The sequence below is a fragment of the Oculina patagonica genome, chromosome 11 (genome assembly GCF_052425735.1).
Source record: "Oculina patagonica isolate OP01 chromosome 11, crgOcupat, whole genome shotgun sequence".
Taxonomy (NCBI): domain Eukaryota; kingdom Metazoa; phylum Cnidaria; class Anthozoa; order Scleractinia; family Oculinidae; genus Oculina; species Oculina patagonica.
The window spans coordinates 11,195,690-11,215,115 of NC_135768.1; the positions used below are offsets into that span (position 1 = coordinate 11,195,690).

The 19,426-nt window shown below is 39.3% G+C and overlaps 1 protein-coding gene and 1 pseudogene across 3 annotated transcripts; one reads left to right on the top strand and one right to left on the bottom strand.

The window, feature by feature from the left end:
• The first annotated feature begins 1,150 nt into the window (after nt 1-1,150).
• On the top strand, nt 1,151-5,104 carry LOC144630199 (uncharacterized; annotated as a pseudogene).
• A 3,148-nt stretch (nt 5,105-8,252) lies between these two features.
• Nucleotides 8,253-15,849, bottom strand: LOC144630209 (uncharacterized). 3 transcript variants are annotated; one of them, XM_078488537.1, is made up of 3 exons: nt 15,823-15,849; nt 11,625-11,742; nt 8,253-10,145 (listed from the first exon to the last, which is right to left on the bottom strand). In XM_078488537.1, exons 2-3 carry the CDS (start codon nt 11,723-11,725, stop codon nt 8,417-8,419), a joined length of 1,830 nt encoding a protein of 609 aa, XP_078344663.1. In that variant the 5' UTR covers nt 11,726-11,742; nt 15,823-15,849; the 3' UTR covers nt 8,253-8,416. The 3 variants fall into 3 exon arrangements, with proteins under 3 accessions (XP_078344663.1, XP_078344662.1, XP_078344664.1); XM_078488536.1 differs by lacking the exon at nt 15,823-15,849 and adding an exon at nt 13,922-14,225; XM_078488538.1 differs by lacking the exons at nt 11,625-11,742; nt 15,823-15,849 and having other exon boundaries at nt 8,253-9,766; nt 9,883-10,059.
• Nucleotides 15,850-19,426: the final 3,577 nt, after the last annotated feature.

The following is a 19,426-nucleotide window of genomic DNA, read 5'->3' on the forward strand; positions in this document are numbered from 1 at the left end:
TGCTTTTTTTTCTCATGTAATTGTGTTCCTATGTCAATGCAAAATCATCGAACCAAAGTTTATAAAAAAAATAACAACAACAAGGGCACGAAGCTCCCGGTGTTGTGGTCTGGTGTGTAAAGCGCATTTAAACGTATGAAAAACGCGCTATATAAATATTATCAATAATATGATCAAATCCGGAAGAGGTCAAGAACCAGTTTAGCCTTTCCGGTCCTGTGTAATTAAATTTCCTAGCAACTAAGAGAAAACATATCAAAACAAATCAGACTAAAATAGACTTTGTGGGCCGGGGGTATATATAATAGTCAACTGCATACGGAAATTTTGTTCCAAACACGATCTTCAGGCAAACATTTTAACAACAAATCCAGATGGGGTCGAGTAAATTGGCCTTCCCTGTCACAGTAAAATTAATAATCCAAGCAAATGAGAAAACAACACAATACAGAAAATTTCAAACAATCACAAATCTACCAAGATATTCCCAACAACTGGCTTGAACAGAAGCTGCCGGGGAGAGAGAGGTGGGGAACGGAGGGGTGGTTTGGGGGGGGGAGGGGGGGGGGGGGGGGGGTGGCTGCCTTCGAACATTTTGTTTTTCATCGTGACGAAAGATCTGAAATCTTCTCGACCAATATAAGATAAATTGAGAATTGATCTTTGCATGTTGCGATTATTTGCATTTAATTGCATTTATTAATGCTGTTGAACGGAAGCAATTACAAGCTAATTATAATAATGTGAAAACAGCTACCGGTATGCGCATGAAGATAAACACAGTGTTAGTTAACCTCACCACATTTTTGGACAGTGATATAATTGTCCAAATATATCTCGCCAGCTGTCTATTTATAAAAGTCGTGACTATCGGAGCACAAGGGTAGATTACCGTTTTATTGTGTCTTGTAGCTTTTACCAAACCCTGCAAATCGACTGAAAGTCAAAGCACAACAGAAAAATCCCTTTAGAAGACAAATTTAGTTTCAGGTAAGAATTGCAAACTTCTGTTTAAATTCCTTGCCGGCATTCACTGCATCGGAAAAATGGTACAAAATGATGATGACAATGATTCTTAGCTGCACATTTTGTAACAGTTGCAGCTATTGGCCAGACCTGTTGCAGCTGAACATCGGGTATCCACCAGTTAAAGATGGCGCACGGCCTTGTACTGTCTCAAACTTTGGTTTGTCTGCTACTGGTCATGGGCTCGACAGGCCACGACGAGAGTGAACATACAGAAGAAATCATGCATTGCCGCAGCAAAACCAGTCCGTCTTCTTACGAGACAAGAGAAGGTAACGAAGTTATTAGTGAACAGGTGTATTGCGAGATTAAAAGCGCACAACCACGAGTAAAATACCACTTTGACATTGCTTCCGTGCTGCAGACAAGAGTCCCAAACGACACTTTGTCGTATTTGACAGTAGATATAAAGTGCTGCTCGCCGATAGAGCTAGATTTTACTAATTTGCATACCTTGATCAACAAAAATGTTTTGTCAAATTTGGTGTTCGCTGGAGGGTGCATCGTCTCGGTGCAAAATCTTGCTGTTTGGTCAAGGGCGACCGAATTGCTTAGAGTGGGGTTTGCAGGAGGTATGGATGGCCATAACCCACAGCTTAAAAAGGAGGCTGGAACTTTGGAAAGGGACATAAAAACACTGACAGCCATCGCATTTTATGACAGTTCCACTGGAGAAATATTGGACACGCTTTCTAGTGCCAAGAATATATGGCCCAGAATGGCAGAAATTACATTGTCAAATCTTTCACTCGAGATAACTCCAGAAGATTTGCATACGACTATGCCCTCGTTGCAAGCACTCCATGTGCAGTCCAATAAATTGAAACACCCACCAGACTTCCCCTGGTCTAAGTCTACATTAGAGTTACCTCGTGGATTAAGAAGGAGTAGAGCTTTTAACAATGACATTATGAACCGTGAAGGCATTGATATCGATACAAACATTTATTGCCGCACTTTGAGATTAGATGCTAACAACATCGAGGATTTAGCATCGCACGAGTTTAAAGGATTTCTGCACAAACTTTCTCTTGCGAGAAATGGTTTGAGAAAGGTGGGGCCTACGTGTTTTCGCAATTTGAACGGAATTCAATCGATTGATGTCAGCAAGAATAAGTTGGATGATTTACCACCGCTGCTGTTCCAAGGGTTAAGCACATTGCTGGAAATCCGACTTGGAGAAAACAATATTTCAGTTGTCCCACCGGAAATATTTAAAAACTTAAAAAATGTCAAGAAGATTACTTTAGATCATAACAACATAAAAAGTATCTCAAGTGGATTGTTTTACACATTAGACAAACTTAAAGATTTTGCATTTAGAGGGGAACAAACTTGAAGAAATCGAAGAAGGCGCTTTCTCTAATGACTCTGTTTTGCAGGAGATTTACCTTCAAAACAATAATTTCACCAACGTACCCACGGCTATATTTCGCTTAAGGAATATGTCGAAGATTGATTTCTCCCACAATACGTTGACTTTTCAAGACCTCCTCAATGTTGTCAAAAGTTTTAGTGAAGAATCATTTACCGGTAACTTTTCTTTCAATGGCGCTGGGCCTAAACTGCTCAATTTGTCAAGTAACAACTTTACTAGATTGGACATTCAAGGCTTAAGCGAAATAAACAAAGAGAAGATTTCTCGCTTTCTGGAGACATACGAGATCGAATTAGCAGGGAATGATTTAACCTGCGATTGTAGTATATTAGCCATCAAGCAAAAGATAGAAACTCTCTTGGAAAATAACCCTGACTGGAAATCACGGTTCAAAACATGGAAATGTGCCTGGCCAGAAGAACTGAAGGACAAAAACATTCTGGAAATTAGCGAGAATGGTGTAATTGCACAAACGAAGCCAAAAAATTGCCCTGTTGAATGTTCTTGTTTCGAGCGATGTTTGGATCAAACTGTCGTCATCGATTGCGAGGGAAGAAATCTCACCGAAGTACCGAGAATACTGCCACGTGGTCCCCTGATTGAGCTTAACTTGAAAAACAACAACATCAGAGAAATTCCAGTGCATCCTTTCTTGAAAAACCTGTTCGCCTTGTATTTAACAGGAAACAAGATCCAACAGTTAAGTGCAAAAACGGTGACGAAATTAAAAAGGGTCAGAATTCTGCATGTGGACTCAAACAACTTGATAAGCATACCGAGAAACATCAAGAGTCTTAGTTTCACAAATCTTGCCTTGCATGATAATGCATTTAAATGCAGCTGCACATTAAAATGGATGAAGAACTGGCTACAGAGACTCAATCATAATGATCAAGTTGAACAGATCGAAAACGTTCTTTGTGAGTCAGCGGACAACGCCGAAGGAGTGAAAGCAATCTACACTTTGCCCGACGAGAAGTTTGGTTGTAATGCAACGGCGGAATATAGCAAAACTGTAGCCAATAAAACAACCATCATACTGGAAAAAACTTCCACAGTCATTGCTGTTACTCTTGGAGGCCTGTTAGCCATGAATTTAATCATTTTTATTCTGTTGTACAAGTACCGAAAAGTATTAAAGGCCTTCATGTACACCCACTTCAATTGGCACCAGTTCGACCGCATAGATGACTCGGATTCAAGCAATAAGATATACGACGCGTTTGTGTCATACAGCGAAAAGGAACGTGGGTGGGTCGAAAATACTCTGCAAGCAAGTCTGGAAAATCGCCAGCCTCCTTACAAACTCTGCCTTCATTACCGCGACTTTGAAGTCGGCGCACCTATTGTAAGGAACATACTGAACAGCGTCGAACACAGTAAGCGCATGCTCATGGTGCTATCTCGAAACTTCTTACAGAGCGAGTGGTGCATGCTGGAGTTTCGTACGGCACATCACAAAGTGCTGGAAGATCGACTTAAACTAATAATTATTTTGTTTGATGACGTCAACATAGCCGAGCTGGATGACGAAATGAAGTTGTACATGCGCACTAACACTTATCTCAGTGTAAGCAACAAGTGGTTTTGGGAGAAGTTGATTCGCACGATGCCGCAAGGCACGGTCAGAAACGAGCGCGGAGTTGCTTGAGAAGATAATTATGCTATTTCGTGATTGTAAAGGCCCGTTTACAAAGGAGATTTTTGATGCCAATTTTGTCGCGCTTTCCAATGCAACTTTGCTCGCGCTTGAGCTCACGATGAAAATCGCACGAAAATTGCAAATGTAACTAGCAGCGACAAAATCGCCGCTAGTTTACATTTGCAATTTTTATTGTGAGCTTTAGCGCGACAAAAGTTGAATTGGAAAGCGCGACACAAATCGCATCAAACATCGCACGTTTAAACGGGCCTTACAAAGGCAACGAATTTTTTTTTCCGCCAAAATGACACTAGTTGACGCGCGCGTGCATTTTAATTTGCTCTTTGTCGTACTAGGTGATGTAAGGGAAGTGGTCATAACAAGTGTACTCGACGAGGACCCACCTTGTGTAGGGGTAGGGGGGCTATGCAAAATACCACCTGTCTGGTAAGCCAAATGGACAAAATTTGTTGGCCTTAAAATTCGAGCTGAGACTTTCATATTAGGTGTGCATGAAGCTTGCCTTGCTGGAGAAATGGCACGAGGAGGTTTAAATCTTTTTCTCCTGATAGAGTGGTGGCTATACAAACAAGACACCATCTTTTAAGGTGGGGACAGGGGGATACATGAAGAGACCACCTGTCTTTTTGTGTGCCCTGTCTGAGTGCAATAGTTTTGACCATTTCCCTAAAGGCTTCTATTGTCTGCTACATATCACGAAAGGAAACGCTTACTGGAACATTAAAAGGGTTGAATTAATTCAACAATGTATTATAGTAAAATACGACGAGCAGCCATTGCCTCTCCCTCAAAATAGTAGAGCGAGAATTTGAAACGAAAGAAAGAAGCGGGAAAATGGCTGCGATGAATACTCGAACATTTCATACCTTTTTTGTATAGTTTAATTTCAAGAGAAGAACTGACTATTTTGTAACTTTTAAGAATTTTGGACCCTATGCAAGTTTGCGATACGATGAATTCGAAAGTACGAAAGTAGAGACTGTTATTACCATATAATAATAATATGTTCAGAAGTAATATGATGGCGAACGGTTATTAAGCCAGTGATGTTGTAAATAATAAAGAATTATTTTAGTGATGTTATTGTTGCGTCAGGGTCGAATTTAGTGTTTGTATTTGGAGTACAAAGGATACTACAGAGCAAGAGCGTGTTGATAAAAAAACTTAACATATATAAACGCGAGAAATTAGATATAGTAGGGCGGGGGCAGCGACACGTATATTGATCAGACATACTGGAACGTGCCGCAATATAAGTATTAAATATTATTAAATATTATTATTATTGCAAAATGCCCCTGTACGGCTACATTTTCTTGCGTGTGTCATGTTGTGATTTGGTCCTTAATAACGGTAATCGGCACGGCACGGCACGGCATGGCACGGCATGGCACGTCATAGCAATGCATTGCATTGCATAGCATAGCATAGCATAGCATAGCAGTATATGTCGATAAATTTTCTCCTGAGCTATTAGCTTAGCATAGCATAGCATAGCATAGCATAGCATAGCATAGCATAGCATAGCATAGCATAGCATACGAAGTTATATTTTCCTTAGTAGCTTGTTCATGTCCTTACAGCCCAGCGAAGGCTTTAGAAGAACTGCGGTCGCCGGTCAACATTCGCGGGCAACAGTGCACTATTACCCTGTGACGCCATAGATTTTGCGCTGTTACCCGCGGCGGGAAACAGTTTTATTCTAATATGTCATGTGACCACGAAGAAGCCAATGAGAGCGCGTGCTGTCAGATATGTCCAGGATTGAACGCTAATGAGATTCACGTTCCTCATGACAGGCATCACAAAGTGTCCTCATTTATAAAAGTTTACCAAAACACACCAAAATCTGTCAAATATGAAGTAACATGGAAATGTCAAATAACACAGTCAAACATGAAGTACTCATTAAACAATACTTGCGTTCAATCCTGGACATAAGTGCGTGCTGTAAGGGGAAAAAAGTCCTGATATATAACGATGAATATTAGTTACATCTAACAATTTAACAATAATCTTTTAATATTTCTTGTTAAAGTGTATATGACATGAAAAATATTTTCTGCTTATTTGAAAGGCCTTTCGAAATACAGAAGAATGGCGTTTTTTTTTCCGAAATATCTTTTTTCGTTTCAGAGATATTGACGTTTTTGTATTATGCAAATTAGATCAGTGATGACGTCATAAGATTTGACCTAAGGGCCCATTTACATGGAAAGAGGATGATCCTAGCACAAGGATCATCCTACTTTCATGTAAAATGGAATGAACCTAGTGCTAGGATCATCCTAGTACTAGGATCATATGTTTTCAGCTTTCAGTTTACATGTGAATGGTTGCATTTGGCCCTAACGCTAGGATCATCCTATCTCAGACGAGGGATGATCCTAGCGCTAGGATGATCCTAGCGTTAGGGCCAAATGCAACCATTCACATGTAAACTGAAAGCTGAAAACATATGGCGCTCGGATGATCCTAGTACTAGGATGATCCTAGCACTAGGATCATTCCATTTTACATGAAAGTTAGGATGATCCTTGTGCTAGGATCATCCTCTTTCCATGTAAATGGGCCCTTAAAAAATGGTAAAATACTGAATAAACAATATCTCTAAAACTATTAAAGCAGTGTTCTTGGAACTTGGCACCACAAATGTGCATCACAAAAGAAACAAAATGTTACCCTTAGGGCTGTTGCCATGACAACAGTTTTGCCGCTGGTGCTGTCTCAATAAAAACTGAAATTCCCAGTTTTTGTCTTAAACCAAGAACCATCTAGCGCAGCCAAACCAATGGTGGGAATTAAGGCAAGATGGGAACTATGTCTGTTCTAAGCAGGACCCTTTGTCTCACTTTAGAGGTCAGATATGGGGATATTTGTCTTTTTGACGGAGAGAGACTGGAGCTGAAAGAGTTGCTATGGCAACAATACTAAGGGTGTCATTCTGTTCCTTTTGTGATGCACATTTGTGGTGCCAAGTTTCAAGAACACTGCTTCGATAGTTTTAGAGATATTGTTTATTCAGTATTTTACCAAATTTTAGAGTCAAATCTTGTGACGTCATCACTGATCTAATTTGCATAATACAAAAACGTCAATATCTCTGAAACGAAAAAAGATATTTTGAAAAGGCCTTTCAAATAAGCAGAAAATATTTTTCATGTCACATACACTTTAAATGCTTCAACAAGCAACTGATCTTTCGGTGACAAGTTTAAGCTCAATTACAAATGTTCCAAATATTCGATGGATTATCTTGTTCTTAAAGCATTATTTTCATTGTAACTAAAATGTATTCATTATTAAATTATCTGTTCGACATTTATTTTACTTGTACTTCTTGTTTCGCTTTTTTTAAATTATCTACAAATATCATTTAAAACAAATGGGTAGATTTTCCTGCAAAACAGATTATCACTGGAAAAATAAACAACGTACACCCGCTTTCAGTGTTACGAGAATAGCGGTTATCTTACGACATCGTCTTTCGACGTGCTGTTCGAAAAGAGCCGATGCATACCGGTGTTGGTTTAACAACAACAACCATTTTATTTTGCCAAATTAAATAAAAGATAAATTACAGCATAATATAAATTAACTAGAATAGGCAAAAAACTACTCAGAATAGAAATAAACTAAACGAGCTGAGTAGTTAAAAAAAATTTAATTGCTTTGACAAGGTTGTACATAAAAGAAGACAAAAGTAAAATAAGACAAGTACTAAGTAATTAAGTATCATGCAGAAAAGAAAAAAAATATAAAATGAAATAAAAATAAATAACTACAATGTAACTAAGTATGTATAAGTGATAATTTAATTTAGAAAAGTAGGGAAAAAAGGGAACATGGGAAAAAAAAAGAAAAACAGTACCAGTTAATGTTTGAACTAAAATTTGTTAATATTAGTTTAATACGAGCGAAAAGAAAATTAAAATACTAAGTCAGCATTAACCATAAGTACTTAAATAACGCTTTTTCATAGTTTGCTTAAATGAATGAAGAGATAGACTTTTTAGTTCTTCATCCAAGTTATTCCAGATGGAGGGACCAGAAAAGTGTAAATTAAATTTGCCATAATTAGTTCTAACACGATTGATATAGTAGGTTGATTTTGATGCTAGCCTAGTATTATAACTGTGTTTAGATGATATACTTAAGAAGAAATTGTCGAAGGCTTTAGGTTTCACGCAAATAAGCCACAAGTTCAGAAGATCATGCTAGTAGGCTGTGATTGGTGGATCTCGATCCGTTTTGTTTGTTTACCCTGTCGAATCGCGAATGTTAAAAGATAGCCGCTTTGCACGTAACACTGAAAGCGGGTGTAAAAACCCTAGCAATTCAAGATATTGCTAAGCGACGAAAAACGGAATGTCACCGTCACCAGGGAAACTAGACAGACAAGCGTGATGCGTTGGGTTTTTACAAGGTGTGAAGCTCCCGGGGTTATAGTCACCAAAACTATGAGGTAATCCTACTTCGCCCCAGGACTGGGAATGTTTTAAGATTTCTCTTCCATACCGATTCCTTGCGTACAATCCAGGACTATACTTTGTATCAACCCAAATACCTCTAATGTTTGCTTTAGTGAATGTTTCAGGTTTCTGTAGCTCTGATGGAAGATACACAGTGTTTGACATAACAGTCGTCCCAAATACTTCAATGTAAAACGCGTTGAAACTTATTTTCACATACCCATCATACATGTATTTCTTTCCGTCGAGCATCGGTTCCTCGTACTCAGTTAAGCTATAGCCGCTTCTCTGAAAATACTCGATTGTCTCTGCTTTGTTAAAGATTTGGATTTCTGTGGACAATACGAAGAAATCTCCATCTACGTCCCAAGGAATAAGGCCATTAAACTTTACACCTCCTAACACTGAACCACTATCGAGCTCGAATCGAACATTGTTCTCATCAGTAAACTTCTTGAAAAAAGACACAGCTTCTGCATACAGTTCCTGACAACAAACTGGGAGTAAACCGCTATGAGCATTGCATGTGAAACCAATATCCTGACAAGAGAAAGAATGTTTAACTCCCTGGGGAAGTAACACACGATTAAGCTCCCACTTTTTAGCCAAAGGTGTCCACACTTTTTTATCATTTCTTTTGGAATATGAATAGTAATCTGCAGTGAAATACATAGCATCTGGACATGCCATGATAGGGTTGCCATCTTCAACAACACGTAAAAACCAATCTTCAAACACAACTTCATTTGGAAGGCTCTCGTCAAGCTTTAACATTTTTGTCTTGGTAACAAAAGGACCTTGCAGATAATCACAGAACATGCACTCATTCTTTGAGTGGTAATAGCCTTCTTGGTATTCCAGAACGTAGTTTTTGAGTTTAGTTTGCACACAGCCCGCTTTCCAGTGACCTGAGAGATTACGGTATGCTCCGCCTACAACTCCAACATTTGGTATCTGACTGATCACACGAATTTGTCTCTCAAGTTGGGTCAGCCATGTGAAGTGAAAAACATCACGTGCAACGAGTACATAAGGAGTAGAGACCTTACTTATCAACATGTTCCATCCTTTGCTTACTTTTGTATCCTTGGCCTTACGAACATCGACATTTTTGTAGTTTCTGGCAGCCTCCATAACATTGCTACTTCGTGTTACTAAATGAACCCGAACTGTTGGGTACGTTTCTGTAATCCCTTTTAAAACCTTTTCAACGTGGTTCTCATCTTCCTTGGGATATGCAACAGTATTAATTAAAATGCTTATCATGGAACGAATCGGTTTGGCATTTGTACAGTTAGTGGTGTACCAGCCCTTCTTTGCGTAGAGGGGATAGCCCGACTTACCCCCTTGATACCCCTCTGGGCACACATCCACACTTCCATCTTTGCTGACTGTCTCACTGGTAAAACTCGGTTGTTGTTTGTCGTCTAGACGTTTTACAACTTCTCCTAATTGCCGAATCAATCTCTTTGAGGGTGCTTGTTTATGAATGAGCAACTCTTGCATTTCAAGGTGGATTTTATTTAGTTCCTTTGTAATGCTTTCTTTAAACCAGAGGGCGTCATATCTCTCTTTATTCTTGCCTTTAAAAGAACGTCCATCACATCTGCAAAAAGATAAGTTGATCTTTGAATTTCTGAATTACTGATTTTTTTGGTATGTAGATTTTTCCAGACGTTTGGGAAAGACCATCTGGTTAAATCCGCTTTGTTATGTGCCAGGCATGCGACACAAGATGTAACGGTTTGTTTCAACACATTTTGAGACGTATGCGTAGCGATAGCCACTTCGTGAACAACGAACGTCTCAAATCACAGAGGCCGCGGAGCGTTTTGGAACGTGGGGGGCTAAGACCGTCCCAAAAATACTCGGTAGGTTTTCATATTTGGAGCAACTTTTTTCCGTTCTAGCAACTTTTTGTTTTCTGAGCAGTTTCTAGACCGAAGATTTCCGAAGATTCTCCGATTGTTGTTCGAAGGCCGCACGAACGTTTCCGTTCGTGTTTCGAACTTTTCCGAAGATAAACGAAGTTTTCCGAAGACTTCCAAGGAAGTTTTGAAGATGTTTGAACTCACTCATTGTTGACAAACCAATTTGACGCTGCGCTCGCGATATTTTCGGTACCAAAACGTGTGGGGGCCTCAGTCCCCCCCAACTTTTCGTTTTTTTTTTTGGGGGGGGGGGTACAGCCCCCTTCCCCCTGCTTCGCCGCCTATGAATCAGCAATGTAATTCCTCGTGCGTGCTTAAAAGAGATTAACTAGGAATTATTCACACCTTTTATTTATTCAGTTTGGTTTGATTTGCGTCTCCCTTGGATTTTTTTGACTTTTATTCGCGGGCAAAAACACTTTTGAGGACTTGTGGATTTAACGATTTTCATTCAAGTAGGATTGGCGATCAAAACAAATAGATTAGACCAGAGGCTTTCTGCTGTAATGAGAAACGATAAAGATACAAGAATATGTTATGGCGAATTGTCAACTGAAATGCAAAATGATGATTTCATTGATATCTTGCAGCGGCTTATTCCATGAAGATTAGATGTCTCGTTTGGGTTTCCTTCCGGTCATTACATTCTTATGATCAGTCCTGAATAACATGAAGAGATTCAAGAACGAACATAGTCATTACGTAAGACAGGAAAAATTAAATAAGGTAAAACTGTTTTCGAGGTTAGTGCTCCATCAGGCCGGAGCTTATCCCCGGTTTCCGCAACATGTAGCGACTAGGGGTATTTCCAATCCCCCGCTTAGGTCCATCGAAGGGTTACCCCCAGGGTTACTAGAATTTTTTTGCCCGGTTTCCGCCTGGCTGCCCGTTTTCGCCGGAACTCAATTAGACAGGTTGGAGAGGGGCACCGTGAGAGTAAAGTGTTTTGCCTAAGAACATAACACGATGGCCCCAGCCAAGGCCGAAGCCCGTACCGCTCGACCCGGAGTCCGGCGCACTAACCAAGTTTTCCACAGGTGTAGAAATTATTACTCGATAGGTACTGTCACAAATAATAAGGTAACTGAAGTAAGGTTTCCACAACCATACAACGTAAAGAAAAGCATCAGAGAAAAACTCAACATCAAACATACCTTTTTAGATGTGCAGTTAATACATATATATTTACGACTACTAAAAGACAGAGAAAGCCAAATATCCAAAAACCACATCTCCAATAAGGCGAAAGGGCCATCGTCTGTTCAAGCTAATCTGTGGGTAAAGATAAAGATAAGTAGGTTAACACTGCCAACCATTTCATTGGGAATACTTAAATTCATTTTCAAAAGACCAAATTCAGTGTGCTTATTAACTTGGTTTCATAGTGTCACATGCTTGCACTTTAATACCTGGTAAGCCACGGATGAAATAAGTGCATTTGTACTTTAAATATAACGTACACGCACATATAAAATTCCGGTTATAAGTCCTGGGCTTTACAAGTTTGGGGTTTTTGGTGGTTAATGGGGGGGATCCCGGGGGAAAAGGAAAAAAAAAAAAAAAAAAAAAAAAGGGGGGGAAAAAAAAGTACCACTGTTTAGGTAGTTGTAGGTTTAACAGTACAAATAAAGAAATATCGTGTCTTTAAACGTTCTAGCCATGAATTCTTATTGTCAGGTATAGATGACCTAGTTTGCATTCTTGACTATTGACTCTTTTTTCGGCCAAACAATTATTCTTATGCCAAATATAAAAGTCTACGTAGTAAAATACTAAACCACTTTTCCAGCGGTTTTTTTTTTCTCCTCTTCTGACGTACTGGACTGCAGAAGTTGTGTAATGTACTAGGAAAGATTGCGTGACGAGCCAAAAGAACCTCTGCGTGGCTAGTAGTAGGCTACCTGTCGTGCAACCAGGCTTCGCTCGTCAACTCAGTTAATTCTTGTGAGGGCTCATCCACGGTGTAACAACCAGTGAAACTCAGTGAAGTAATTATTTGGCAAATTTGATTACAAACTTCTGTTATCTTGCATGTTTTGTTATTGCTGGAAACTCACCAGAGACAAAAAACAAAGAACGTCTAAGACAACTAAGAACTTCAAACGAAGAAGGAAAACAATATAGCTTCGAAACAAAGAAACATTTCACAAGTTTTCACACCGAGCTAAACCAGAAATTATTGCTAATTATTTGGCTGAGCTTTTTCGCTTCTAAGCACTTTTAAAAACGAGGGGTGACTTAGCGATGGTTTGTTGGTTAGCTACAAGTACACTAGCCCGTTTCAAATTTTTATTTTAATTAAATCATGTATTTATTTATTCGTTCTATTTTATAAGTTCATATACAAAGAGTTAAACATAGTCACAAAAAAGAGAAATGTCGAGAACAAGATATAAAGAACTAATCTGATGCCCTTGAATTAAAAGTACCGTAAATTAACATAACAGAAAAAGAACAAACACATTAAATAATTATTGATACCCTGACATCAAAACAGGAAAATATATTTTGAATTTTAATGATCACCTGCAAAACATTGTAAAGCGGTAATTATTCGTTATCTCGTCATGTCTTGCCTCGCCCTTCTCTTTGTATTCGCAATATTCACACCAAGCGAAAGCCGAAACTCTAGCAAGCAACCAACTTCGGGAATTCGGAACAGTTGTCGGAACCAGAGCTGGCCGTTTACGAGAATGGACTCTTGTGTAAGCGACCACGCGCTGAAACGCTGAGACTGGTTGCTAACAATAATAGTTTAACCTCTGTTTACACGGGACCGGACCTGACCGAATCGGCTTCTGTTTACATGGAACGTTTAAAACCAATCCAGGTATTTACATGGACCGTTCTTGAACCGGTCCGCGACGGATCCAATAGTAGAGCATAATTCTAGCAAAGTGACGACTTGTACGAATTAGATATCTTTGCATAATGGTTGTGTGACATGAAAATGAAACTGCAACCTACTCCCTACTACCTACAGTGGCATTCCGATTTCTCGAACACTCAGTTTCTCGAAACTCCCGATATCTCAAACCAATTTCGGTTTCCCTTGAATAGTACTACTCTGTATTTCACTCCCGATACCTACAACATCCCGATTGGGGTTTCACGTTCGAAGCAATTTTCGTTTCAACTGCAGGTTCGAGAAGTCAGCGGAAAAATCGGCATTCCGTGACCACTGTAATAACACACGCCATCTATACTTCACACAAAAATTGTTGTTGATTACCAATACTACGCAATTAGTTTTTATGTATAGCAATTATCCACCACACAAGTGAAAGCTTTTCGCCCGACTAACTGTCCCTTCGTCTCGAGAATGGAGCCAAACCAGCTTCGCTTATGCGTATCGCTCTCGTCTACCGCCAAACAAATTCATCCAAGCGAAAAAATAATGAATAAACAACGCTTACGGTACGTCTTAAAATCAGTAAAGGGATCGGCTTACCGGTTTAATCGTCAACCTTTTCTAAAGTGCCCAAAGGAGCGGCAATAAAACCAATAATATCCACGAGCAGCGTGTCATTTCGTTTTCTTCAGTGCGTGACAAGCTATCGGATAACAGGTTGTCACTGATTCATGCAACGTGTCATGTCTTTTCCTTGCGTGACAAGCTATCAAGTAACAGTTAATGCGCTCTCGGTCACTGGCGTCAAATAGTCTCGATGGCATATTATCGGATATCGTTACAAGGATACAATTTCCAGTTTCAGTTCATTCTGAACTGTATGCCTTCTCTTTGGGCGATGGAAGATAAATACCTGCTCATCTACAACTTGTTTTTTATCAGCCACTGTTATTCAAATTTGCTAAACTTGATGTCTCCCAGAACGTAACTAATCGATCGAAATTGATCATCGAAAAGCTGATCGATTAATCGATGATACTCGATAAAATAAGTTGATTTAACCGATTGAAATCGATAATCACAAAAGAGAGCCATACATCTTTCTCTTGAACTAAAAGTGATGAAAACGGGAAAGTCAGAAGCCGCGTATCAGCGTATGCGTTGTATCTTCAGCTATTTCTAAGACCATCGAATTACCTCTACAGAGTTTTACAGGCAGCATTTTAACAAATTTGAAGTCAGGACGAGTCCCATCGGCTCGACATCCGGCAAGCAACGTAAGACAGAAGGAAAACGTATTTACGTTCAAGAATCAAAGAAATATCTTACGTTTTACAGCGCTTCTTACAACGGTCCACAAAAGCGTAAACACTTGAATGGAATGTTTTTTGTGTTGTAACCAATCACATGCAGGAACTTCAGACAACAAACCACAGACAACGAATGGGTTTCCATTGGTCACAAAACAATATTCAGTTCTCGTTTCACTCCAATTTACAAGTAACCCGGGAAGTAAAGCACTGATAATAGTTCCTTCCTATTTGAGAACATTCACTGCCCTACCGAAGGATATATTCGGGCGTTTTTTTATAGAAAAAATTGAAAAGCCGATGCGCCCAACGCCAGTTGCCGCCAATTCTCAAAAATTGCAACGGATTCCAACGAAGAGCGACAAGATTGGTGGTGGACAAAACACTGACCCCCAGTCCATGGACTACCCCAATGGACTACCCCAATGGACTACCCAAATGGAATACCTAAAATGGACTACCCCTAAAAAATTGACTACCCCTTTAAGTACTATTCCGAGTGTGTACCACTTACTGAGCTGTTGTTATACGCACATAATTTATTTTTTCCCTCAACTGTTCTCCTCGCTGCCAAAGTTATTCATTCAAAAATTTTCTCAGGCCACCAAATGTTTAAGATGCGTCTCAAGCAACTATTTGATCCCTATTTATAAAAGTTTGGATCTTCTGTAGTGCAGTGTAGTACCTGTTTTGTCACAGGTAACCAAAGCGTACTATGAGAGTTTGTATGGATGTATTATAAGAGCTTGTATGGATTTGAAAAAAAGTTGAGAAAAATATCTCTTTTTACCGGTGAAAAGTTATAATGAAACTTTAAACCTTACCTGGTGTCACGTTTTTGTATTTCTAGTGCTTTAGAAAGTCGTACGCGCGATTTTAAGACGAAAATCGCGCGTACCACCACCGACAAGATTAATATGCGGAACGGACTTACCTTATGAACAAAAACTTGATAAATTTTAGTGGCCTTTACTAGAATTAAAAAGAAGGTTTCTTTCTTTGGTGCGAGCTAGTGCATAAGATAATATTTTGATTTTCAAGTTTTGAGGATGAAATAAGACGAATTACATGAGGGAAAAGTGTCTCAGACCGTCTCAGACCCGACAAGCGTTCACAACTAAGTCCGTACGCACTTTTACAAGGCTTACTTTTCTACAACGAATCAATATACAGCAAAAATAACAAACTTACCAGCGAAAAGATAGGAGCCAGGCGCGAAACAACTTCGTTTGGTCTTTTTTATTTGTAGGCTCGCGACAGTTGCAAGTACGCGTGCACCTTGTTTAAGAAGGAATCCACTAGAAAGTCGAGTAATATTTATTAAAGTTGGACAAAAACCAATTTCCAGAATAATTTAAATCCTATTGCGTTATTTCCTACCCTTAATAAAAGGTAAAGATGTAAGTAATTATCCGTGATAACACCAACAACAATTTCTTATCAGAGTCTGAGAAAATGAATTTCAAAGTTCACAAGGTATATGCAAAATCTCACGTGTAGCCATTTTGTAAATTCGTCTTAAACGATTCAGTGGAATTCAGCGGAACTTCAAAATGTGTTTTCGATGTGTGGTGTTGTTAGAAAAGATTTCTTTTGATAAGATATTTGAAGCAGTAACAAAAAAGTTTGCAATAAGGTGGAAATAATTCTGGTACAACAATTTCTTATCCGAGTCTGAGAAAATGATATTTAAAGTTCACAAGCTATGGGCAAAAGCTTACATCTTTTAAGCGATTCAGTGGAATTCAGCGGAACTTCAAAATGTGTTTTCGATGTGTGGTGTTGTTAGAAAAGATTTCTTTCGATAAGATATTTGAAGCAGTAACACAAAAGCTTGCAATCAGGTGTAAATAGTTTTGGTACATAATTTTGTCCAATAACTACTCGAAGTCCTGGCGGATTTCCTCTTAAACAGTTTCATGTGAGCACCGAGATACATGTAGTCATAGAGTATTTCATGTAGTATTTCAATACACAGATGCTGCTTAGAACTTCGACATAGTAGGAGAATCGCGTACTATATACAAAAGCACAAACTTAAATTCGTTGCCGAGTGAGGTCCTCGAGGCTCAATCATTAAGTTTATTTAAGAAAAAGCTATTAAGCCATTTAATGAATTAGCATTTATATTATTAATATTCTCTTGTCTTAAGGCCCGGCCAAACGCACGCTGGGTCATGTTGTGAGATGTTGTGAAGCAGCTGGCCAAACGCATGCAACATTTTAACGCAACATTGTTGTGCACAACATGTTGCACCATGGATATGGTTGCACGCGTTTGGCTAGACGCAAATCGAACCAGTGCGCATGCTCCAGCGCAACAATGTTGAACGAACGAAGAACGAACGTGGCCAACGCAATCTCGTTCCCAGACTCCACGTTCCCGTTGACCAGGGGAACGTGGACTCTGGGATTGAGATTGGGCCAAACGAGAACAACATCCAAAAATGTTGCGAGATGTTGGGAGAAAAATTTGACCATTTTCAAGCTTGGTCCAACATCATCCAACATGTTGCAACATGGTGGCCAAACGACTCTGCAACATGCTGTGTGCAACAATGTTGGGATGTGTTGTAGTAAAATGTTGCGTGCGTTTGGCCGGGGCTGAAGTGTATTGTTTCTTGCTAAATTTTGATTAATTTCAATTATTTTTTCGTCAATTGATATGTTTTAGCTGTAGTACAGTTATTAGCTTTTACATGGGAATTAAGTATCCCCCTGCTGCTATCCTTCCACAAGTTTTTATTGTATATTTTATTATTTGTTTTAATTGTAAATATTTATTGTTTCGGAAATCTGAATAAATAAATAAACGCTGAATAAATACCTGCTTTCGTGTTCGCACGTACGACCAAACAAACTGGACAGTGCCAATCAATCAGTAGGTAATGAGCTACAAAAGAGTGTGAGGCTTTTTGGATATTCCTAATGGTTGCTGAGAAAATCAATTGTTATCTTCTTCACATAAGAAGGCGTGGACTTTCTCAAAGCCCGTTTCCGTTGGCTAGGTCATCTTGCGTCGCCCGCTTTTCGCGACAAGTCCAAAGAAGGCGTAAAAGGAGGAATACAGTCCGACCCCTATTAAACGGCCACCATCGAGACTTCGAAAAGTGGCCGATTAATAGAGGTTGGCCGCTTAATAGAGGAACAATATAAATTGGAAAGAAATGGCAGTAAACATGGTTTTATTGACTCTATATAGCAAAATGATTTTAAAAAGTGAACATATATGAAGATAAATCCAAAATTCTTTGTAACAAAACATCAAGTGCATTTCCAGCCCATAACCGTGACACAAAGAGGGCAACTAGTTGAAATGTACAGTATTTCTTCGGGTTGACACAACGTACAGAAAAATATGCAAAACATCGTTGACAAGTTTTTTAACCCTATTTGCATCAACAGTTAGTATGTGAAAAATTTAGCTTAAGATATTTCACGGACGATATATATCATCGGTCACCATTTCGCTTGGAAAGATAACTTTCTGGCCGCTTAATGGAGGTAAAAAACTATATAAATAATACACTTGCGACAGCAAAAAGGTGGCCGCGGCCGCTTAACAGAGGTGGCCGTTGAATAGAGGTATCAAATACAGTAGTTTAGTGACAAATAAATCGGGAATTTGGAGAGTGGCCGCTTAATGGAGGGTGGCCGCTTAATAGGTGGCCGCTTAATAGAGGTCGGACTGTATATGAAATATTAAAAAAGCCTCACACAAGATGGTGCCCTTATTAGCCATTGGACATTTTGGCCAGTTTCGTTGTACATAACAAATTTTACAATAACTGAGCGAATTCTCGCGCGCTGATTGGCTAATTTTCATTGTCAATAAGAGTACAGATGCATGAAACTCGTAGCTGACGCAATCAGCGAAGGTTTTGTCAAACTTTTCAGCACTGATTTAGCGCTGTATTCTTGATGAGGCGAGAATTATACCAATTTAAACTAGAAGAAAAAACAAATGCCAGTTGTCAGTTAAATTTTAGGCGATATATGTCAGTAGTTAGTTAGCCCCATCCAGACCCTCTAGCAAGCGAGAAAGGGCGGGAAACCAGCCGCGAAAATAGCAGCCAAAATCGGCTAACCCGCGATCCCAAATAAAGTGGCGTAGCGGGGATGAATTCGCTAGGGAAAACTTTTTCCTGGAATGTTATTGTTCGATTTGTTCTTGAGCTCCGACTGAACATCAAATTGCATCTGGCTTTTATGGAGTCTCCCTCTTTTATTCTCGTTTTCGTCGGCGCAGTTTTCTTTAGGCTGTTCCAGGCTCTCGGTAGTTGGGGAAGAGCGAAAAACGCGGGCGAACGAGGAAAAACGAAGGGGGGCGTTTTTTCCTCGCCCGCCCGCGTTTTTCGCTCACCCCAACTCCCGAGAGCCTGGAACAGGCTAGGTTTTCTTACGAAGTTTCGCCACTGAGTTGTGTTCTCTCTTTTCGAAGAACTCATAATAAATTTTACAGAGTCTTCATAAAAATTCAGCACAGCCCTAGTCGATATAAATAAAACATTCAAATCTACGGTGTAACTGGAGTCGCCGGATGTTTAGTTGAGATAATAACACCTTTAGCCTCCTCTTCTCTAAAATATATTTTCCTCAATATCTTGCGATCATTAAACAATTTTACATTTTGTTTTTCACCAACTATAGGTCAGTGTTTTAGCTTTAGAATGAGAAAAGAATTTTTTTTGCAAAATTTGGCCTCTGAAGGTCTACGGTAACCTAAGCAAAATCACGAATTCAGTGAATACATATTTTTCTTTTCCTCCAGCTTGCTAGAATCTTCAATCTCACG

Bases quoted from the DNA above. Each gene is read 5' to 3' on its own strand.
- LOC144630209 (XM_078488537.1), bottom strand. From the start codon at position 11,725: ATGGCCCTTTCGCCTTATTGGAGATGTGGTTTTTGGATATTTGGCTTT. The intron at 10,146-11,624 runs GTATGTTTGATG...ATCTTTTTGCAG, and splicing joins TTAACTGCACATCTAAAAAG to ATGTGATGGACGTTCTTTTA.